Raw genomic sequence first — 22,169 nt, 5'->3', positions numbered from 1 at the left:
GAGAGGACAGGGGGTCTCTTCCCCACCCCACCACGCCACACTTCTTTATTTTCCAGGTGTTTTTTTTTAATTAATGTTAAAATCCGCCCCAGAGCTCAGGAAATGTGTAGGTTGGTTCTCTTTTTATCGCTGCAGCAAATCTTAGGAGGTAGCTTAAGTTGACAGAGTGTGACTTGCCCAAAGATAAGTACATTCACAAGTTATGTGTTCTTTCTTTACATAAATTGGTTACACTTGGTAGCTCTCAGCTCTTTCTATCTCCCACTAAAATAATTCCTCATTGAGTGCCTATCAAGTAACTTTTTGTTGTTGTTCCTGTTATTACAGGAATTCTGCTTCAGAATTCCTGTAATAAGACAGATGTGATTTTTAGATAGGCTGCATACACATCATACATTTAAAGCCCTGAGGCCCTCCTGGGAGAGGGGAGAATCCTGGGAACTGCAATTTTCTTCATTCACAGGTGCAGTTCTACATTCTCAACAAACTATGGTTCCCAAGGTCCGCCAAAGGGGAAGTAATGGGCTTTAACTGTGTGCAGCTTCCAGTTCTAGTGGTTTGCCTGGCGGTATTTGCTCTTGTAAACTGTTTTGTAGAAGGTCTTGTGGGTTATAAAATCCTTACCACCTGATTAAAATTACTTGTCATGGATAGGGTTGGCTATGCACCTGGAAGTTACAGCCATCTGTGACCTACCAGTGTGTATACTGTATATATATGGCCAGCTCCCATTCCCACATACACAGGATCATTGTATATTATGGTCTGTATGGTACATTCATAATCTTTCCTACAGTGTCTTCATTGTAGGAATTGTTTAAAATGAGCCACATACTCTGAATTGTTACCCATTCATATTTGGCTTATCTCTAAAACATCTTTGCTTTTTGCTAAGAGAAAGGGGAACTAAAGATCAAAAGGCTTGGGATAGATAGGGTCAATCCTACACAGAACTTAACACTATTGACATTAATATGTTGGAAGCAGCTATATAATATATAGAGAGGTAGCAGCTTTTGCAGTCGTAGTTTGATGACAACAGAGCTTTAGCAAGATTGTTGTCAGTTGTAAGTTGGAATTCATTCAGCTCATGACTGGCTGACTTCATTATTTATGTAGAGTCATCAGTGATTCATAAAAACATGTGGATATTTGTCACAAGGCCACACCTGTTAATGTGGGATAGTCTGAGGGGAGCTGAAACAAAGTATGAATGCAAAATGCAGCTTTTGTATTATGTCTTTAGATGCAGAAATCCTGGGGAAACGGTTGTTTCAGAAGAGACTGAATGTCCAGCAAATAAGAACTTCCTTGTTCTGTCACACCAAAGAGGGGCCACTGGATAGCTGAGCACACAGTCTTATTCAGATGTTATTTTTGTATCAAGATTTCCCTGGGGAAAGATTGGGAACAGACAAGTTCATATAGTAACTTTCCTGCCTGTCCTGCACTTGCCTCCCACAGGGGAAGATTAATGTGCCAGCATCAGGGGAGCTCCTGTGTTAAAAGAACTGGAATTTTAAGGTTCAAATGTTTGTTTCTCCCACAGTACAGAGAAGCAGGGAGAGGGAGTGAATATGTTTGCACAAGCCTTGAGACCTTCTAGTTTCACAATATGTGTCAAAGGGATGTCCAGATAGGCCCAAGAAGTGGTCAACCAGATGCTGCTGTGAACCTCAGAAATGAGGTGTGATGGATGTAATGGCTGATTCATCATGGATTGCAATGAAGGATTGTGTACTACCATAAAATGCATTGGATTTGTTTAGTGTTTCTGGTGTAGCTCACTAATGAAGTTGTCCAGCACTCTAGTAATGTTTGAATTGAAGATAGAATAAACTGATGACATGTAAAAACATAATGTTTGTTTTTATCAGAGCTTACACGATGCTTCATTGAATTCCTTCTCTCCCTCTGTCCCACACTGTGTAGTGCTGTATGGATGAACTGCAGTGTCCAAGTAAAGCACTGGGCCTACAAGCTTTCATCCATATCACTTTTCAGAGATTTGTTTCCCTTTCAGATAATGTTTGCTTGTTCTGTTACACATGCTAGAAAACACAGTTTATGATAAAGTCTAGTAAGTTTCTAAAACAAGCCAGCTTCAAACCATTAGTTGCAAAGGTGACTTATGTAATTAACCTGTCAGCATTCCTTGTTTAAACAACGTGACAAGCCAACATTCTTTGAAAAGGATACTTCATTTCCACCATAGTTTTTAACATTACTTTGCGAGCACAGTCACTGAACTCAAAAAGCTAACTACAGCACTGTCAAAACTTGGGTTGCAGCTGAATACACACACATTTGTGTGTGTTCTAGTAAACATGGTGGACCTTACTTTTGAGTAAACATTCATAGTAAAAGGCTGCATCTTTCATTAATAGTAAGTATTTAATTTTGTTTGGGAAGCAACACTGCAGATTGTATTCCTGAGAATGAATTCCATGGAGGAGCTAGAAGAGAAGTCATGTAGCTTCAATATGACTATCTTTTTCTTTCTTCAACTGAAATAGCATTGTGGTGGTGGCCGTGCGGTAGCCATTGCTTTCTTACCAGAGAAAGTTGCTGTTTGCGAACTGGGCTAAACCAGGAAATCTGATCAGTGAAAAAAATAGTTGTTTAGGTTAGAAGAGGGCAGAAAGTAGATCAGGATATGCAATAGATTGGCAAGGATTCCTTACTTGGTTAATTGCAACAACAAAATGTCTTTTCCACCTATATTAGGCTGCTTTAATAAAGAAAGTTGACTGGGATTGGGGTTTCATATGAAAGGACTGGGAGTTCAGTTCTGGTAGTGAAAATAAAGTTCAAAGCCCAAAAGGTATTCGGAAATGCACCCTGTTATTTAATTATCACTGTATATATTTTGCATGTGGCACTGGTAGATCCTTGTGTGGAAGTAAAACAAACAAAGTAGATCCAACAGGCCCGAAGTCTTGCCAGCTCTAGTTTACATCACAAGCCTGTGGGCAGAGTTTGATCCTTTTAAATGTAATTATTTTAATTAAATAAAATAAAGCCACAAATTAATTTAGTGCTGCTTTGAATAATGTGTTGGTGTTACCATAGTATACAGCATTTATTATTTTTTAAATTACTAATACCAGGGATTATAGAAATAATGCAGTGTTAGATATTTTTAGTTATACCACCATTGGGCTTCTGGCCTTTTTTGGTGTTCAAGCACTTCAGGCCTGCGATAGCAGTCAAATGCTATTAAACCCACAAGGCTCACATGCCTTATTCCTGGGTCCTTGAATGCTATCTTACATTTTTAAAAAATGTATAGGTTTTAACTTGCAGTTAGAATACTTAAGGTGGCTTTTTATTGCAAGGATTTATTTTGTTACAGGTTTGTTCATTGTGGACAGCTGGTGCTTGACCTAATTACTGTTGGGTATGTATTAGTGTTGGTAGACAGGACAGTGCTTTGTTCTTCCTCTCCTACTAGAGGAGTGAGCCAGTCTGGGCTGATAGCAGTATTAGCATCTTGCAGGTTTACTATAGTCTGGAAACTTTCAAAGGCAGATATGCTGTTTTCTGTCATTAGTCCTGGTTGAGGGAGATAAGCATTTTTGTTTAGTATTTACTTTAACTTAAATGGCGATAATGTCTGCCTTTGGGCAAGCCATGATGATATTTAGATGCAAAAGCTGTATTAGATATTAAAGTTATCGAAGACCCTAGCACATAGTACAAAACGGTTTAGTTTAATAATTAATGTACTAATAATTATTTATTTAAAATATTTTTAACTTTGTTGTGTGTGAAATATTATATTGAAAGATTAAGCAAAAGAATCTTGTGAAAGATACACGAGAATGAAAGCATGTGCCCAACTGCCATAGTGCTGAATTGCTGGTTTCCTGGCAGAGCAGGATGTGCAGAACGGTCTCAGCTGCCTCAGCAGACTTTCAAGGGAAGCAACAGTAATGATAAGAAAGCAGTCTAATTCAACCCAGCCCCCGCCAAGACCCCACATGTCTCTTGTGCCTAGAATACTGTTCAGTCTGCTCTATATCTTGGAAATAAGGCAGGCTACAAACTGAAATACATTCTTCAGATTATCAGTCTTGGAAGTTCTAACAGTTTTCTGACTTGTCTTCCCAGATTTTTTTTGGTGGGGTGGATGGGGGTGTAGTTTAATTTTTAGTAGAGATGTAGCTTCATCTGGCTGTGTGCTAGTAGGAGGGAATTGGTTTGGAAAGGAATATATTATGTGTGTGCATAGCTGTCAACCAGAGGTTTCTTGAAGAATCAGAGCCATATAAGACTGTGTCCAAGATTGTTTGGAAAGCATTCTAGCCAGCTGACATTACAAAAAAATAAATCTGTCAATGAATTCATAAAAATAGTCTTGCTCATTGCAGAAGCAGCACTAACATTATACTGATGCCAGATCTTTGATTTCTTTGTAGAAAGACATGAAAATTTGAGTTTATTATGCAAATCAAACCTTTACATTAGCTATTATCACCTTAATTCTGTTTTTAATGCGTATTTAGGATTGTATATTGGGTATATAACAAACTTAGGTTTTACAACTTAACGCTACTCCAGGACATACAGCAAATGGTTTATTTTTGGTAGTTTCATTCCACTTGTAGCTATGTGGGATGCAATAGCATATGTATTGCAGAACACCTGAGGAATCTTTAAGGGCTTAAGTTCATTATGTACAGCCAAGTGTTGTGCCTTGGAGGAAAACTGTTTTCTCCCCCCCCCCCCAAGAACTGTATGTATTCAGAGGCTGAATTAGCAAACTGGCCAGCTAACGATAGCACGGGATTATCCAATCAGTTATAAAATGTTGAAACAGCTGGGAGTAGTGATACTACTGAATTTCAGAAACAGGAATGAAACCGTGAACTGAAGGTTTTGCTCACTGCTACTGCCTCTGGGACCAATTCCATTCCGCCATTGCAGGACTGATATGAAAGATGATTGATTTGTCATTCTCCTTCCCCTTTCTCCAAACATATCCTTAGGAAAGAGAACGACAGTATGGGGAACTCCTGGAAGTAGAGAGTTTCAAGCCTTGCCTGAGGCCTCCAATGCTGAGAGCTGCTCCCCATTGCTGTCCCTGCTTGTAAGGCAGTGATGGAGACCCTCTGGTCCACCAGATGTTGATGACCTCTTAATTCTCATAAGCCTGAAACAGAAATGGTGGGAGTCCCAACATCTGGAGGGCCACAGGTTCTTCAACTCTGTTGTAAAGGTTAGATCTGGAAAGAAGGAAGGGCTGGTAGCAGCAGAGGTATTACACAGTGGGTGGTGAGGTGGTAAAGCCCAATCTGAATTGGCCTGTTCTAACTTGTTTCAGATCTTCCTAGCCCCACCTTTGGGTCTGACTATAAGTCAGAGGAATGGTGTTTTTGAGCTACATTTCAAGGCAAAGTTCAAGCAAGTACATGATAGTGTAGGTGATTATTATTGGCTTGCAGGATCTACTGGAGCGGCTGCAGCAGAAATGTGTTGACTTGACAAACCAATGTGCTAATGTCTTGAGTAATGAGATGCCGCTATTGAACATGTTCACACCCTCAGAACTACAAGTGTGCTATGTTTTCTTCAGAGTTTCAACCTGAATTTCATACAATGCTACATTAGGGCTGCATCTAGGAATGTGTCAACATAATTCAGAGTAGGATGACCATATCAGTTTTGATGCATTTCTATTTAGAGTTGATACTGAAGTTTCACTTACTTGGTAAAGTTCACTCCAAACATTTTTGTGTCACTTAGAAAAAGCAACTAGTGAAATGAATACTGCTGAAGACTGGGGGCTCATCTTAGATATTTGTGATAAAGTTGGACAGTCACGAACTGGGTAAGTATACACTTCTTGTTTGAAACACTTCGTTATTTTATTTGGAAAAAGCAGAAATAAAACTAGATAAGATCAAACTGCATGACACCTGCTGGGAAAACTAGAAAACCAAATGTCTTAATGCCAAGTTATGTACACTGCATTCATAGCCCTAGAATTTTTGAAAGGCACTGGAAATTTGGAGAGTGCTTTCAGCAGAATTGCTTATGTGACTAATGCATAAAAGGTAAAGGTACCCCTGCCCGTATGGGCCAGTCGTGTCCGACTCTAGGGTTGTGCACCCATCTCACTTAAGAGGCCGGGGGCCAGCGCTGTCCAGAGACACTTCCGGGTCACGTGGCCAGCGTGACGAAGCTGCTCTGGCGAGCCGGCACCAGCGCAGCACACGGAAACACCGTTTACCTTCCCGCTATAAAGCGGTACCTATTTATCTACTTGCACTTGGGGGTGCTTTCGAACTGCTAGGTGGGCAGGAGCTGGGACCGAAAGACGGGAGCTCACCCCTCCGCGGGGATTCGAACCGCCGACCATGCGATCGGCAAGTCCTAGGCACTGAGGTTTTACCCACAGCGCCACCCGTGTCCCTAATGCATAGTATTTTCTAAAAAGTTTCGTTAGAGACTTTATGTTGTGTTTTGCAGTATTTGTGTAATGCACTGCTGAAATCAGTTTGATATTGAAAGCTTGTTTCATCACCTTTTTTTGGCAGAAATTAAGCTCCCTCTTCTTGAATCTTCTTTCTGAAATGATCAAGCAGTCTACCATCTAATTTTTCCTCAGAGTTATCTAAATACTGTCACCTGTTGAATAAAGTGTTTCTTTTAAAAATAATTTCTCATACCATTTAAAAGCACTTTAGAAAGAGAGCTTAGAGCACACACCTCATCTTAGCAGAACCATTTGGTTGGTTGATGTAATTTATCAACTCATTTTCCTCTCCCCTGTACCAATGTGTCATAGTATCGGCATGTGTAAGAGTGTAGTGCGCTTTACAACTTGGTTCTGAAACTTTTTTGCAGTTCTATATTGTAGGAAATTTTAAACAAAATGTTTAGGATGTAACTCAAACCCATCATTACTGACATGATTAAATTGTCCTAAATTAATTAATTCTAAGTCTAGTGTCTGCATTATTCAAAGAAACAAATGCTGAAAATGAAGATTGATTTGCCTAATTCCTCCTTTAAAATGCTGTGCTAGTGTCTCCCTATATGGAGTTTTAGTGAGAATATTACTTATGATCTGTCTAATTTCCCTTCAGCCAATAATTATCAACTTTTTCTTATCTACAAGTGTTCTGCGGACTTAGTGCACTTAAACTTGAGCAATTTGAATCAATCTGGGAGTTGGGGGAGAAGGACGGATGTTGATATGAGAATTATCCTTTAGCTTACAGATTGGACAGATGGCAAACAGATCCCTTCAAATCTTGTCACTCCATGAATCAACTTTGCCTTACAGCATGAGAGTTTATTTCATTTAATATATTATTAGGTTGCCTTTTAGGGTCAAACACAAGGCAGCTTCAAACATATAAATACAGCCATCTGAGACTCTGGTTGATAATTTGATAAACTCTTTAAAGATAAGGCCTTGAATGTTATATTATTTTTATAACTGAAGACTCAACAAGTTTGCTGACTGCAAGAAAATGAAATATGTGCTGCTTATGGAATAGAGCATATGTTTTGATTAAAGTATCACCATAAATGCTAGTTTTTAGTGCTACCTTAACAGATTGTGATTATAAACTGCTGGTCTAAGGCCCTAATAAACTGATTGATTCGGGTTATATTGATAAGTATTTTATGTTTTGTTGAAGTTTTCCCTATTTATTTGCATATGAGTTCATAAATGCAATTTATTCATTTTCCTCCTAATTATTTTGATAGAAAACTTGACAGCAGCTGCTTCTTGGAATAAGACAAGTTCACAGTTTTGTACAGAGTGAAGTGACCATGCTATGTCACAGCATTTTCTATAATTAGTAGTGTTAAGTATGAAGCAGTGGTTTGTAAAACAGACACCACCAAATATAGATTACTGAAAGCTGCAGTGTAACTTAAACTACAGCTTCCTTTATGTGGCTGGGTATCAGTGCTTTATGTTAAAATGAAATCATGAATTCACCCCCCAAAAAGCTGCAAACATTTTTTTAAAAAGTAATCTCTTAAAGATAGAAATCTAAATGTTAGCTGCTGTTTGTCACATTAGTCAATATTGTGTGAAACAGCTAAATTTCCTCACTGGAGTCTTTTGAAAAAGCAGATTCTATTATGTAGTGAAGATGGGCCACATTTACTCTCCTGTTTCTCGCTAAAACATGGCATGTATAATTGCAACTCCATACTTCAAGAAATACAGTATCTATTTCCTTCATATACAAAATATCTCTTGGTAGCAGTTAGTTACACTCTGACTGACAGTAATGCAGTCTGTTAGCTTCTGGTCTTCTACAGTGACCTGTGTCTTCTCATACTTTATCCGATGCTGAAACCTCTGTAAATAGGCTGCTGTCTGGGATGGCTAGAACATTGGCATTTGTACCTAAACTCTGAATCTTAAGTTTATTCATCCTTCTGTTTGAGTTGTTTGTCATTCAAGCCCTTTGCTGTAGATGTTGGGCCAGTAAACGACTGATCTCTTGCTATTTTTCAGTTAGGTGGTGCACTATGTGTGCTGAGAAACTCCAGATTCTAGCAAATCTTCTCAAGTTCTGCAGGGAGCTAACTTTGATACAGAATTGAACTGTTCATCTTGCCTAGAAAAAATTGAAGTATTTGTTATGGAAAGTCATGCTACAAAAATTCCCTGGACTAAGATGCCATAGGTGGATATACATAGGATAGAAGTACACCAATTTTGGCTTAGTGCATTGAACCAGTCATTATTTGTGGTCTCCAGCAACCAAGACTTGCTACTTGCCATTGCCTTTTTCACTGGATTATTCTTTCCTCAGTAAGCGGAAAAATTTCATTAAGAGAAATGAGTACTGTATTTTCTTTGCACAGGATTTTTGTTTTGTTGAGAAAGTAACATCAGAACCTTGCAAAAGCCCTTGAGAAAGGGGATCATTGCATTGAGGGTGTGCCATAGGGACTCTTGCCACTGGAAAACAGGCAAATTATGTTATGGAGTGCCTCAGTCATTTTCAAACACATTTACCTTAGCTGCTAGCTTGTAAGAGAGGGTTTTGCTACCTCCCAAGTAGCTGAATCAAAAGCTTGCTCTTACTTTCTTGTTGTGTGTGTCCATCCCTTTCATTGTAATGCATATTGTTGTTTATGCCAGTATATTTAAAAAACTGCTTATCTTATTTATCAGGCCTAAGGACTGTCTTCGGTCTATTATGAAGAGAGTGAACCACAAGGATCCCCATGTTGCTATGCAAGCGCTGACCGTACGTGGCCTTTGAAAAAAATAATTTTGCTTAATTTTCACGTTCTACTATAAAATACTTTAGTTCTAATCTCTCTCTCTCTCTCTCTCTCTCTAGCTTTTAGGAGCATGTGTCTCAAACTGCGGTAAAATATTTCATTTAGAAGTATGTTCAAGAGATTTTGCTAGTGAAGTAAGCAACGTGCTAAATAAGGTATTCTATTTTGAGTCTTTTAAATTTGGTTATGTCAAGTTAAATGATTCCTGAAGTAGGGTAAAATACATTTGGGCAATGGAGTCATATACATGTGGATGAAATGAGGGATAGCCTTGTTAGTCTGTTGTTACAAAAACAAGAAGCATTTTGTGGCCCTTCAATCCACAAAAGCTTGTGCCATAAATTTGTTAAGCCTTTAAGTTACCACAGGGCTCTTGCTTGTGGTTACCGCAGGGCTCTTGCTTGTGGTTTCCGAGATAAAGTTGTTAATCTATAACACTTCCTCTGCCTCAAGATAATCAGAAGATCCTTCTTTCTTTTGATTTAACTTCTTGTTGTCAAATGCTGGCCCAAACTAGTGTTAGGTGGGTTTGGGTGATTTCCCAGAGACAGAATATCATACTTGTCAGGACATCTCTCTTTCCTCTTGTCATCTGAATACAGTGCTTAGATGGCTGAGGATTAAGACTAAGAGGACTCTCAGATTTTAGGGAAGCTGGCCACACCTATGGCTTGGGAAATATGAGTCATTTTAGAGCTAGTTTGATCTGTAAATAAATGGGAAGCCTTTTGAACATCCCGAAAGCTGCTAACTTAAATATATATCCCAGTATTGATTTCACATGGTGGCTCTATTTATATTTTAAAGGCACACTTAATGATTTGAGGTGGGGGGTAGATTTTAAACTGGTTTGGGGTTGATATGAACAAACATAGCAAAACAATTTGTGCTTCTTTTTGAGGGTTATAGTAAACAGCACTGAAATCAGTGTGAAAAGTTAGTCATTATAAGTTACATCAAACTGGTTTCAGTGGGACCCAAGTGCGGTTAACATGGACTAGACCCAGTTTTGTTGCTATGACTCTGGAAATGGTTTTTTGCTAGTTGATTTTTTTGGGGGAGGGTTCAAATTTTATTACATTATTTTTCTACTTGTATTTCATTTGCCTCATTCAGTGGACATAGTCCAGAGTGGCTGCTTACAAATAAATGTATTTGTAAACTATATTAGCATTATCCTTTTTACAGGGTCATCCAAAAGTCTGTGAAAAATTGAAAGCACTCATGGTGGAATGGACAGACGAATTCAAGAATGATCCCCAGCTTAGTCTGATATCTGCAATGATAAAGAACCTTAAGGAACAGGGTGTTATGTTTCCAGTTATTGGTTCACAGGTAAAGTGCTAATTTGCAAAAACTGTGGTTAATGTGAGATGTAATACTAAGAAGGCCTACGAATTATCAGTCTGCTGTTTTGCTTCCTGAATATAGCTGTTGTTGATTCTTTCCCGTGTCACTATTCATAGAAATGCACACCAAGTCATTGTTCTCAATGAAGCATCTCTTTTTCATTTTAAAACTTTCGTCTTCCGATGCAGACCCTTACAATGCCAGATCAACTTGGTGGCCATGGAAAAGTTAGAGAAGAAGGTCCAAACACTTGTGTGCCAAAATGGTGTTGCTAGATTACAGCCTTAATTTACATGAGCGAAGATGAGAGCTTTGATATGTCAAAGGCTTTCACTGAAATAAGTTTGAGCTCATTAATATGGGTGGGCAACATGATTCTGAAAGTGCATATATTCTCAATTTTTGAGTGGTGGAAATGTCATCCCTACCTATTATGAAGAACATCCACGTGGCTTCCAAGTTCATATTCCTTGTAATGGTTTAAATTGTTATCTGAAAATGGCTCAAGCCTACATCTTGGAAGGTAATAAGTGCAAATGATGCACGCTACTAGTCCATGTTTTCTTGCTTATTTTCATGGCAAGGGGATGTGTTTGTAAAGCAGTGGTAGGCAATTTGTAGCCTTCCAATGTCGTCCTGCAATTCCCATCAACCCCATTCAGTATATCCAATGGTTGGGGAGTTGTAGTCTGGCAGTATCTGGGGGACTACAGCTTAAAATAAGTAAGTAAATCAGTTTGTTTGTTTGTTTGTTTGTTTGTTTGTTTGTTTGCTTGCTTGCCAAATAATTGAATTCAGCCAAGGGCTGAATATAAAATATAATTCACAATATAAAAACAAAGAAATAGATAACAGACAAAACAGGACCCCCCCTCTAAGTTTAAAAGGCCATAGATTGTTTAATTAGCCACAGGAGAAGAGGAATATGGAATAATAATAATAATAATAATAATAATAATAATAATAATAATATAATACCCTGTCCACTCTGGGCGGCTTCCAGCAGAATAGAAAAACATAATAAAATACCAAACATTGAAAACTTCCTGATACAGGGCTGCCTTTAGATGTCTAAAACTTGTGTAGTAAGCTTCTCCATGATTGCCCCCCTCCACTTCTTCACTGATCAGAGATTACAGCATCTGGGAGCAATGTGTCCAAGGAGAGAAGAAAAAGGGCCACAGAAAAGGCTGTTGAACCAGATGGGGAACCCACAAGCCAGAGGTTCCCCGTTCCCTGTCCTAATACCACCTTGCTAATTTAACAGACCATTCACAAAATGTTCTATGACCTGCCAAGAAAATACTGTAACGGTAATTTACCCATGGTTTCTAGTTGCCAATTCAGATGTAACATGAGATGAGTTACACGGCTCATTTTGAGGAAGGTTTTTCATTTGTGTGCGCTGATGCAACCACTAACCATTACTACAAGGTGAACTCTTAAAAGCTCAGCTTCCCCCGCCCCTTCCTCAAAAGAAGCTGATTTTTTTTACTAATACATTTCTGATATGGCCACAAATGCTGAATTTAATATATTGCGTTGAATTTTCAAATAACATCTACCCTCTTTGCTCCTGTAAGGCTGCAGAACAAGCAAAAGCAAGCCCAGCTCTAGTAGCCAAAGATCCTGGGATAGTAGCCAACAAGAAGGAGGAAGAGGATCTAGCTAAAGGTTGGTTATTGCTTGATCAGAATCTTCAGATGATCACAGCTGATGATTGGGGCTCCAGATTTCAAGCCCTCTCCCCATGGGCTGGATCTACATACTGTGAATAGAACAGTACCATTCTGATAGAGACGGAAGAGGGAGGTGATTATGGCAGATTCCCCCCGCCTTTTGCAGCTTCCATCATCCCCTCAGTTCTGTTCCATAGGTTTCCCTGGTGTGAATAAATTCAGAGAGAAATCCTTATTTTGTTTTGCTTACACTTAAGTTGGATTTATTACTTTTTTCCAGCTATTGAATTGTCACTTAAGGAACAAAGACAACAACAAACGCCGCTTTCCACTCTTTATCCAAGCACCTCAAGCCTCTTAACTAATCACAAGCATGAGGGCCGAAAGGTTCGGGCTATTTATGACTTTGAAGCTGCTGAAGATAATGAACTAACATTTAAAGCTGGAGAACTTATCACTGTACTTGATGACAGGTAAATCTGCTGGAGTCCACAAATCACATTTGCACAGTAGATATTTGGGGCAGGCAGACTCGTGAAGCTGCAATTCACAGTTGACACACTTGCAAGCTCCATTTACTAGCGCTTCTATTTTGTCAACCGTACAGGATTGTGATATAAATCTTGAAGCCCTTTTTGCATGCTTACTTCCAAAGAGACCCAGGAGTTTTATATCTTAACTTCATTGGATTGGATCGAGAGTATGTTGTCATTCCCATAAAAGTGGATCCTGTATTGTCTTTCCTTCCATACGGTAATGAACCAGAAGAAAAATCAAAGGCCCAAATGGCTGCTAGAATGATGAAAGGGCCTCTTGAAATTTGTCCTTCAGGGTGGATAGAGATGGAATTGGCCTAATGTTTTTGACCATTGAACTCTTCCTCTCACATGTATAGAATCATAGACTTGTAGAGTTGGAAGAGACCATGAAGATCATCTAGTTCAGCCTCCTGCAATGCAGGAATCCTTTTGGCCAATGCGGGACTCGAACCCACAACCCTGAGAATATGAGGCTCATGTTTTCCAATCTTTTATGTCTATTCTTTTTTTTCTAACCTATAGTGATCCAAACTGGTGGAAAGGTGAAACGCATCAAGGGACAGGATTATTTCCTTCTAATTTTGTAACTGCTGATCTTACTGCTGAACCAGAAATGAGTGAGTAATGTAATGTTCACATAGAAAAGTGCATTGCTTTTAGCACATTAAAGCTTAATACATCAAATGCAAGTCCCTGTTTTACACCCCCCTCTACATGGATTATATCATTTTTCAAACAGTCTTAATAGTTATTTCTTGAATTGTTAGCTTTATTATTTGATAGGAACGTTTCATAATTTTGTCCTGTTAGAATAATTTATAATTTCATAATTTAGCCCTCTCAGAAGGACTAGTTATGTGAGAGTTCTGAAGCTAACTCATGTAATAGAAAGCTCGATTCCCGCCTCTGCGTATTTTCTAATATTGCTACAAATTCAGATAGGCAAAGAGGGTGCCTTTTGTCTCCAAGAGAATACCTTGGGTTATGCTAGATATGGCCTATTCCCTTCACTGATCCCTTGATGCAGGGGGAAATGAAGTATCAAAGAAAAGTATTCTGTAATTTTTTTAATGTGGGAATCTCTGATCGTGTGTGCCATCTTGCAAAGTCAGACAGATTTTGTAACAGGCTTCTCCTTCCATCATTCACTTAATCTTACAGTAGTGCCTCGCAAGACGAAAAGAATCCGTTCCGTGAGTCTCTTCGTCTTGCGGTTTTTTCGTCTTGCGAAGCAAGCCCATTAGCGGCTTAGCGGCTTAGTGCTATTAGCGGCTTAGCGGATCAGCTGTTAAGTGGCTTAGCGGATCAGCTGTTAAGCGGCTTAGCGATCAGTTGTTAAGCGGCTTAGCGGATCAGCTGTTAAGCGGCTTAGCGGATCAGCTGATAAGCGGCTTAGCGATCAGCTGTTAAGCCGCTTAGCAGCTTAGTGGATCAGCTGTTAAGCGGCTTAGCGGCTTAGCGGATCAGCTGATAAGCAGCTTAGCGGCTTGGGAAAAAGGGGGGGAAGGAAAAAAACCCTGCAGGAACTCGCAAGACATTTTCGTCTTGCGAAGCAAGCCCATAGGAAATTCGTTTTGCGAAGCACCTCCAAAACGGAAAACCCTTTCGTCTAGCGGGTTTTCCGTCTTGCGAGGCATTCGCCTTGCGGGGCACCACTGTATTATGTTAGCATGCTATCACCAAGAGCCAGTCCAAAGGCAAGTTAGGGTTGTATTCTGTGTAAGTTTTACTCTGGGTAGACCCACGGGAATCATTACTCGCGACAAATTTAAGGCCAGTAATTTCATTGGGTCTACTGTGAGTAGGACTTAGTTGTCTACAACCCTTGGTTTACAATGCCTAGATATCCAAAACATGAGTCCTTCCTAGTCTGAGTATAATATGAATAAAACATGAATGTCTAAACTTATGTGACAATGACCCATTTTATCTTCAATCTTATTTTCCCCCATTGGCTTTACTGGTGTGTGTGTTAGGTGGGTACTTCTACTTTCCTTTGTTTAATTCTAAATGTGCGTTGAGGCAGTACTGCATGTAATTTCAGTATTGTACAGTGGTGCCCCGCAAGACGAATGCCTCGCAAGACGAAAAACCCGCTAGACGAAAGGGTTTTCCGTTTTTGAGTTGCTTCGCAAGACGATTTTCCCTATGGGCTTGCAATTTTTTTTTTGCTTCCCCCCCCCCTTTTTCTAAGCCGCTAAGCCACTAATAGCCTTTTAGCCGCTAAGCCGCTAAGCCTTTAATAGCCGCTAAACCGCTAATAGCGCTAAGCCGCTAATAGGGTTGCTTCGCAAGACGAAAAAACCGCTAGACGAAGAGACTCGCGGAACGGATTATTTTCGTCTTGCGAGGCACCACTGTACATCTATACATGAAATACGTTTTTGAAAACGATCCCCTCATTCTTCTTTTTTTCCATTTGGAAGATTCCAGTTATTGAAAACTTCAGTATTAGCATAACGGTGAAGAGACTAGCGATAGCGATTTAAACTTACAAGACTGTTATGACAATTATAAGAATGCATGTGAAGTGCTACAAATACTTGAAAGTACCTTGCAAATGTTAAGATGGTGATGATAATTTGTTAAAAAACACAGAAACATATAAACAAATATAGACTAGAATCCGGATCCCGAGTGACTGCTGCACTCATGCACAGAGGTCCCACTTATTATACTCCCAAAGTCACACCCACCCAAGGTTTGAGGTCCTTTCAGAGTGGCACCATAAGAGGTGACTCAGAAATAAATGTTGTTCTTGCCACCATGTGTGAACAGTGTTTTACACTTGCTGGTGATGATGCAGGATCTTGTCCACAGAATCATATTGAGACAAAATACCTTTATGTCATGAGCTATAAACAAAATAGTTTATAAACTATAAACAAAATATAAACTGTAAACAAAATAGGGACGCGGGTGGTGCAGTGGGTTAAACCACAGAGCCTAGGACTTGCCGATCAGAAGGTTGGCAGTTCGAATCCCCAAGACGGGGTGAGTTCCCATTGCTCGGTCCCACCTCCTGCCCACCTAGCAGTTTGAAAGCACGTCAAAATGCAAGTAGATAAATAGGTACCAGTCCGGCAGGAAGGTAAACAGTGTTTCCGTGCGCTGCTCTGGTTCGCCAGAAGCGGCTTCGTCATGCTGGCCACATGACCCAGAAGCTGTATGCCGGCTCCCTCGGCCAATAAAGCGAGATGAGCACCGCAACCCCAGAGTTGGCCACGACTGGACCTAAAGGTCAGGGGTCCCTTTACCCTTTACCTTATAAACAAAATGCCTCGATTACATTTTTTTTCTCAGTCTAAAACTTTGTGTTTCTGTTCAGTATTCTGTCAACTTATATTTTCGCAGTGAAGACCGAGAAGAAAACCGTGCAATTTAGTGATGAAGTTCAAGTTGAAACAATTGAACCGGAGCCTGAACCAGTTTATATTGATGAAGTAAGTACAAAAATGTAGACCAACAAGGGGTATATGATAATATTTATAAAACTTTTCAGTTTGAGACTTGGAAGCACTTTTTTCAACTTACACAAATACTAATGCTTTCCTTCATTATTAAAATGTGATTAGATTTTTATAATAACTTCAAATATTTTTATTTTGAAGCAGAATATAATGGCTTTCTTGTGTCTCCCCATCTTTGTGCTTCACTTTCTGTCTTAATTTAAAGAAGTAGTCCACACTACTGTCTGGACTTCCTTAAACTGTCTTGTTCTGACTTCTCCTGTATTCAGTAACCAGTTCTCCTGAATTGTGTTCAGCATTAGTCATACTTGCAGTGGACCCATTGAAATGGATGTCATGGCTAACATTTCCATGGGTGCATTCTGAGTAGAACTTAGTTGGACACAGACACACCCTTTATTAGAAATACTAAACATACTTACTTCTGAACAATTCCCATTGAATGACAAGACTTATTTCAGGCAAACCTTTGTAGTGCTGCACAGGTGAAGTACAAAAAAGGGAAGATTATAAATCTTAAAAGTCCAGTGTGTTACTTTTCTGCATAAAGATTTTTGAAAAAAGAAAGGAAAACACCTATATCTTGAACTCTGTTGAAACATTTCTTAGCAGAGACCACCAAATATTACATGCTGAATACCTGATACTGGTTTTTATCATGGTATTCCGTTGTGCCAGAAGCGGTTTAGTCATGCTGGCCACAGGACACAGAAAGCTGTCTATGGACAAACGCCAGTTCCTTCGGCCTGAAAGCAAGATGAGCGCCACAACCCCATAGTCGCCTTTGACTGGACTTAACTATCCAGGGGTCCTTTACCTTTACCTTTTTTTTTACAGTGTTTCTGTATTTGTTTTATTAAATGAGGCCCAGCTTACTCTCACAGTGTATTCATAGCAAATTCTTGTCTTTTGTGAAGTGTTTGCCTTCTGGATTATGAGCTTGAATGGCTGTGTTCTGTTTTGTGTAGTTTCTATTTTTATTTTCTTATTTTTATATCCTGCCTCTCTTTTGTCATGGAAGCCAAGTTGGTTCCCAGATTTGGTCACCCATCTAGGCATTGGCCAGACCCAGATCTGCTTAGTTTCAGCAAGGTAGTGGCCTCATGTGTCTTCAGATCATATCCTGGGATATTTCTGCCAGAAAAAAAATCCTTGTCACATTCATAAATATTTGCAGATGCACCACTAGGTGGCAGTGATGCTAGTATAAGTAACATTAACTACTGGCATTCCACTTCAGAAATTCTTACAGAGTGAAAGTTGAAAACAGCTTATGTGTTTGAAGGATATAGACACTGTGAACTAATTCCACAGTGTGTTGTGGATGTGGGTGTATTATTATTTACTTGTATATCAAAAGACTTGCATATAAAAAGTTGCTAAGAACCATGTTGGTAGATGTGCAGTTTCCAGAGACTGTTATTTCTATTGTATTCCAGTTAACTAATCAATTTAAAATATTTAGAAAAGTCTCCAATTAATTGACTCATGTATTTATTATTGTACAAACTTACAAAAACTGTGGATGAGAGGCAGCGTCTTCGAAGAGGGAATGCTGCTTGCAGCACTTTTAAAATAAAGTGTTTTTCCCCCTTCAGAACTAAAATGCTGTGCAGTTTAGTGAATTAAGTAATTGAGGTCCGTATAATTCTAGATTATTTGTTTGGGTGACTCCAGTACAGTATATGCATTATAAAAATTTTAGTTGAAAACTTCCACCAGGCTGTTCATAGAAGGGACATCCTTATTGTTAAGACCTTGAGAGGAAAACATGCCTATTGTCAAACCTGCTTGTAGAATGTATTGTCAGTGCTGGCACTGTTTCTCTCATAGAATGACAGAACATTAACAGCTAATAAACGGTTCATGTAATGTTTTTATTAGAACTATTGTAACACTTCAGCTGTGCCCGTAGAAAAAATGCAAATAGTTTCTCATGCTGAAGTGGACCCTGGACTTAATATTTCCGATTCAGCAGCCACCCACATGCTACATGCCAGAAAACTTTTAGAATTAAAAGTTTCTGATCTTTTGAAAGCACTTTCTGATATGTCATGGAGGTCTGCTGTTGGAAATTTTTTTTTAATGCTGTTGGCTGTGCTGAAGTCATTGCGTGTGCTCAAGTTGCTGGGAGTGCCTACAGTAATTCTTTCAAACATAAATTATGGACTGCTCATAGATCTGAACCCAAATAAATAATGTGTGTGTCCTATTCTAGGATAAAATGGACCAACTGTTGCAGATGCTGCAAAGTGCAGATCCAGGTGATGATCAGCCAGACCTCCCAGAGCTGATCCACCTTGAAAGTAAGCTTTCTTTCCCCCTGTTCTGTCCTCATAGTCACAAACAAGTTCCCACCTAAGGACTACAGGATGCTAACTTCATCATTTCTCTAAAATCTTTACTTGATTATCTCAAGTCATCTTGTTTGTTTTGTGGAAAGTTTTCTCTTTTTAGTATAACCTTTTCTTAGCTAGCTTGATGTTCATTATTAATTTTTTTTTTGAGATTTATAGTTTTTCTGTTTACATTGTGTTTCTAGCAATGTGCCATCAAATGGGACCTCTCATTGATGAAAAGCTAGAAGACATTGACAGGTAAGAACAGATATCAAAAGAGAAACACCTGATATTGCAAAGCAGCAATTGTTTTGTTTTAACCACTTATGTGTCTTACTTCTGAACTTCGTAAGCTACTCTTGAATCCTTTTTGGATTAACAATGGGATAAAAAACCCTTTAAATTAAATAAATAACTTTAAAATGAAATGGGTTTATCTTTAGAGATAGGGTAGCTATTTCAAAGCAGAAGGTCTTGTGCATTTTCAGTAATGACAGCTAATGCAGCTTTTTAAAGTTATGGACCAGACATTTGACTAGTATTGGTACATAGACAACTTTCTTTATATCCTGTACTAATTCTTCATGGTAAGGATCACAATTCCCTGTCTCCAACCCCCCCCCCCAAAAAAAAAAATTGTGGTCATTTTCTCATAGTAGGAGGTATGGATGGCTTCCCTGGCAGCTATCTGTTAGTTATTTTTGAGTGTCTGTGTACTACTTTAGGGCAGGCATTCAATTCTCAGTCTTACTTCCTCTCATGAAGTCTCCATACCTGGTTCCCTTGCATAAATTGAAACATCCGCTGTCTCTGTGTAGCACTTTGGTTCTTTAGGAGGTTGGAGGAAGAGGATGGAAGTTGCCTTAGTTGCTGCTGTCAAAAAGCATGAGAGCGCTCTTTCTCTTTTAAAGACTCTGACTGCAACTTTACCCTTCCTCCATTTGCAGTAAAATGATGCCTCCTTCCGTGGATAAGTCAAGGTTGGGGAGCCTGTGGCCATCCCAATGTTGGGCTACAGTTCCCATCATCCCTGATCATTGGCTAGACTGGGAGTTGTATTCCAAAAGGATCTGGAGGTCCAGCCACCCTATGATAAACTATAAAGCTAGTATCTGTTTTGTGTAAAATAATGTTCATTGATATTGAAATGTTTCATTCAGGAAACATTCTGAGCTGTCAGAGCTCAATGTGAAAGTGATGGAGGCACTCTCCTTATATACCAAGTTGATGAATGAGGATCCAATGTATTCAATGTACTCAAAACTACAAAACCAACAATATTATATGGCTCAGTCCGGTGTTTCTGGCTCTCAGGTATGTATTTAGAGGCTGTAAAGATCTGAAGTAGATAATTGTGTTGTGGCATTGATCCAAGAAACTAGTGGATAATGCATAATTCAAGTGATAAAGCCAGTTACGTATAGTTGAACCCTTAAACATTAACATTTATAAATTAATAACTTGTGAGGCCTATAACTTGTGAGGGCTCCTGCATCCAAATATAATGAGGTTATATTATTTAACATATTTCACAAAACATCATTTACTATGCCTCCCAATTCATTGTATATGATCAAGAGACACAAGAAACTGCAACTTCCATGCATTCTGGAGTTTGAGGGGTGGGGTTAAGCCCAGTGGTGTGGGGGTGCTCACAATTGGGGGGGGGATAGAGTCATTCGTTAGCACTGTTTACATAAACTAGCTTTTAAAGCGGTAACTATTAAGATGGTTTCGAATCCTGTTTTTATGGCTTTAAGTGGAACAAAATAATAAGCGTCAGTTGGCATTAGCTTATTCCTGTGTTTATCTCTTCCCAATGTGTGTGTTTAGGTTTATCCAGGACAACCTCAAAGCAATGCATATTTGGTGGCAGGAAATGCACAGATGGGTCATGTTCAAGCCTACAGTCTTCCATCAGAGCAGCTACCACCTCTGAATCAAGGCACAATTACTCCAGCAGCAAGCTCTGGATTACCTAGTCAGCCAGTTCAGACATCTTACACAAAGTAATTGTGAAACTTCAAATATCCAAAACTTGCATGTAATGTTAGCTAGAAATGCTTAAGGGAAATAATAATTGACAACTTGATCACTAAAGCTATCTTTGGGACACCTGCAGTATGTTTGGATTGGACATTCTGTATCAGGTTACAGAAACCTCTGCTTTCCTTAGGTTTGCAAAACAGGCTCAAGGCATGCAGTGGGGTGGGGAGACCTGTTTGTTTTTTAAGATGAAGGATCCAATTTTCATTTTTTTGTTTCGTACCTCTTTTCAGTCTACTTACTGTTTTTCCCCCCTCTCACCCTTACCTCTAGCACAATGGTTGGTTCTGTTCCAGGAAGCACGTATTCTAGCCAAGCTTCAGTCTACAGCCCACCCCCAACTGCTGCTACTGCTGATGTTGCTGCTTACCAGAATTCTGGAACTATATCTCAGGTGCCAAACTATAACTTAGTCGCCTCATCCCTGCCGCAGCCACCAGGCAGCCAACCACCACCACAGCAACAACCTCCATCATCACAACAAAACACTTATTCCCAGAAGGCACTACTATAGGATAGAGGACTTCCGATTCCTAATCTACTCTAACCTCTGCTGACGGCAGTTTACAATGTTATGAGTTTATTCCTTTAATATCTTAAACGTGGGTTATCCTCGGCTTAATAGGAATCTTTCTTGGTGAACAAGTATAATGATTCTATTTGCACTGACTTTTTAGGATTATTATTTTTTTAATTTGCAAAGGAATTAAAATACTTAGAGGACATTTAATTCCTTTAAAAATGCCTAAAATTGGTACAAGGTTATTTATGTCTGCTGAAACTGGCTAGTTTGTGACGAGTCAACTTGGCAAACTGTTGTGGCATATATGTTTATGTACATATAGTGTGTTTGTGTTAGTGGCCGTTTTGAATTACTATGGTGATCATGTGAATATATAACACAGTGTTAAAATAATTTACTGTTTTATTAATCATGAACAGATGGAACATGTTCATGGATTTTATAAGGATGTTTGTTCAGAGTGTAGGAGAAGGCTCTAACCTGCATATCACAAATACTTACTGGCTATGGATATGCTCTTGAAACTGAATTGCCTAGTTTTTTCATTAATTGTACATTGAATGTGAGTGTGTTCTTCCTTCCTGTAGCCTTTGGGTGCTACTAGATGACACTGTCTACCAAAGTAAGGGGTCTAGAACTTCAGACACTCTGCATTCAGAAAAGATTCTGCTTTTATGAATAATGGTTTCAAAATAATAACTTGCAAGCTGCTAAACATATGGGACCATGAAACACATCTGAACCATTTTATCTTTTATTGTTTAAATTATGTAACTTACATTTTCATGCTAGTTTTGTGTCACCTGAATGCTGAATAGTTATATTCTGTGTACGTTGGTGGAGATCACACCAAAGACAGAGAGGGGGCACTTTGGATGTGAGTGAGTGGCATTTTTAAACTGGAACAAGAAGAAACACTACATTTATTAAAGTCTTGTTAAGGACTGCCATAA

General features: G+C 39.1%; 1 protein-coding gene across 2 annotated transcripts in view; it reads left to right on the top strand.

The window, feature by feature from the left end:
• STAM (signal transducing adaptor molecule) overlaps positions 1 to 22,169 on the top strand; it is a 22,703-nt gene extending 534 nt beyond the window's left edge. The window contains exons 2-14 of one of the 2 annotated variants that reach the window (XM_053359459.1): positions 5,749 to 5,833; positions 9,158 to 9,233; positions 9,330 to 9,425; positions 10,459 to 10,605; positions 12,204 to 12,294; positions 12,580 to 12,772; positions 13,361 to 13,455; positions 16,193 to 16,281; positions 18,527 to 18,614; positions 18,851 to 18,905; positions 19,808 to 19,961; positions 20,481 to 20,656; positions 20,967 to 22,169. In XM_053359459.1, coding sequence (XP_053215434.1) covers positions 5,749 to 5,833; positions 9,158 to 9,233; positions 9,330 to 9,425; positions 10,459 to 10,605; positions 12,204 to 12,294; positions 12,580 to 12,772; positions 13,361 to 13,455; positions 16,193 to 16,281; positions 18,527 to 18,614; positions 18,851 to 18,905; positions 19,808 to 19,961; positions 20,481 to 20,656; positions 20,967 to 21,207 — 1,586 coding nt within the window. In that variant the 3' untranslated portion in view covers positions 21,208 to 22,169. The remainder of the gene's footprint in view (positions 1 to 5,748; positions 5,834 to 9,157; positions 9,234 to 9,329; positions 9,426 to 10,458; positions 10,606 to 12,203; positions 12,295 to 12,579; positions 12,773 to 13,360; positions 13,456 to 16,192; positions 16,282 to 18,526; positions 18,615 to 18,850; positions 18,906 to 19,807; positions 19,962 to 20,480; positions 20,657 to 20,966) is intronic. The other variant, XM_053359460.1, reaches the window with a different exon arrangement.

This window comes from Podarcis raffonei, chromosome 12 (assembly GCF_027172205.1).
Source record: "Podarcis raffonei isolate rPodRaf1 chromosome 12, rPodRaf1.pri, whole genome shotgun sequence".
Classification (NCBI taxonomy): domain Eukaryota; kingdom Metazoa; phylum Chordata; class Lepidosauria; order Squamata; family Lacertidae; genus Podarcis; species Podarcis raffonei.
This window is presented reverse-complemented; position numbering and strand designations above follow the sequence as displayed.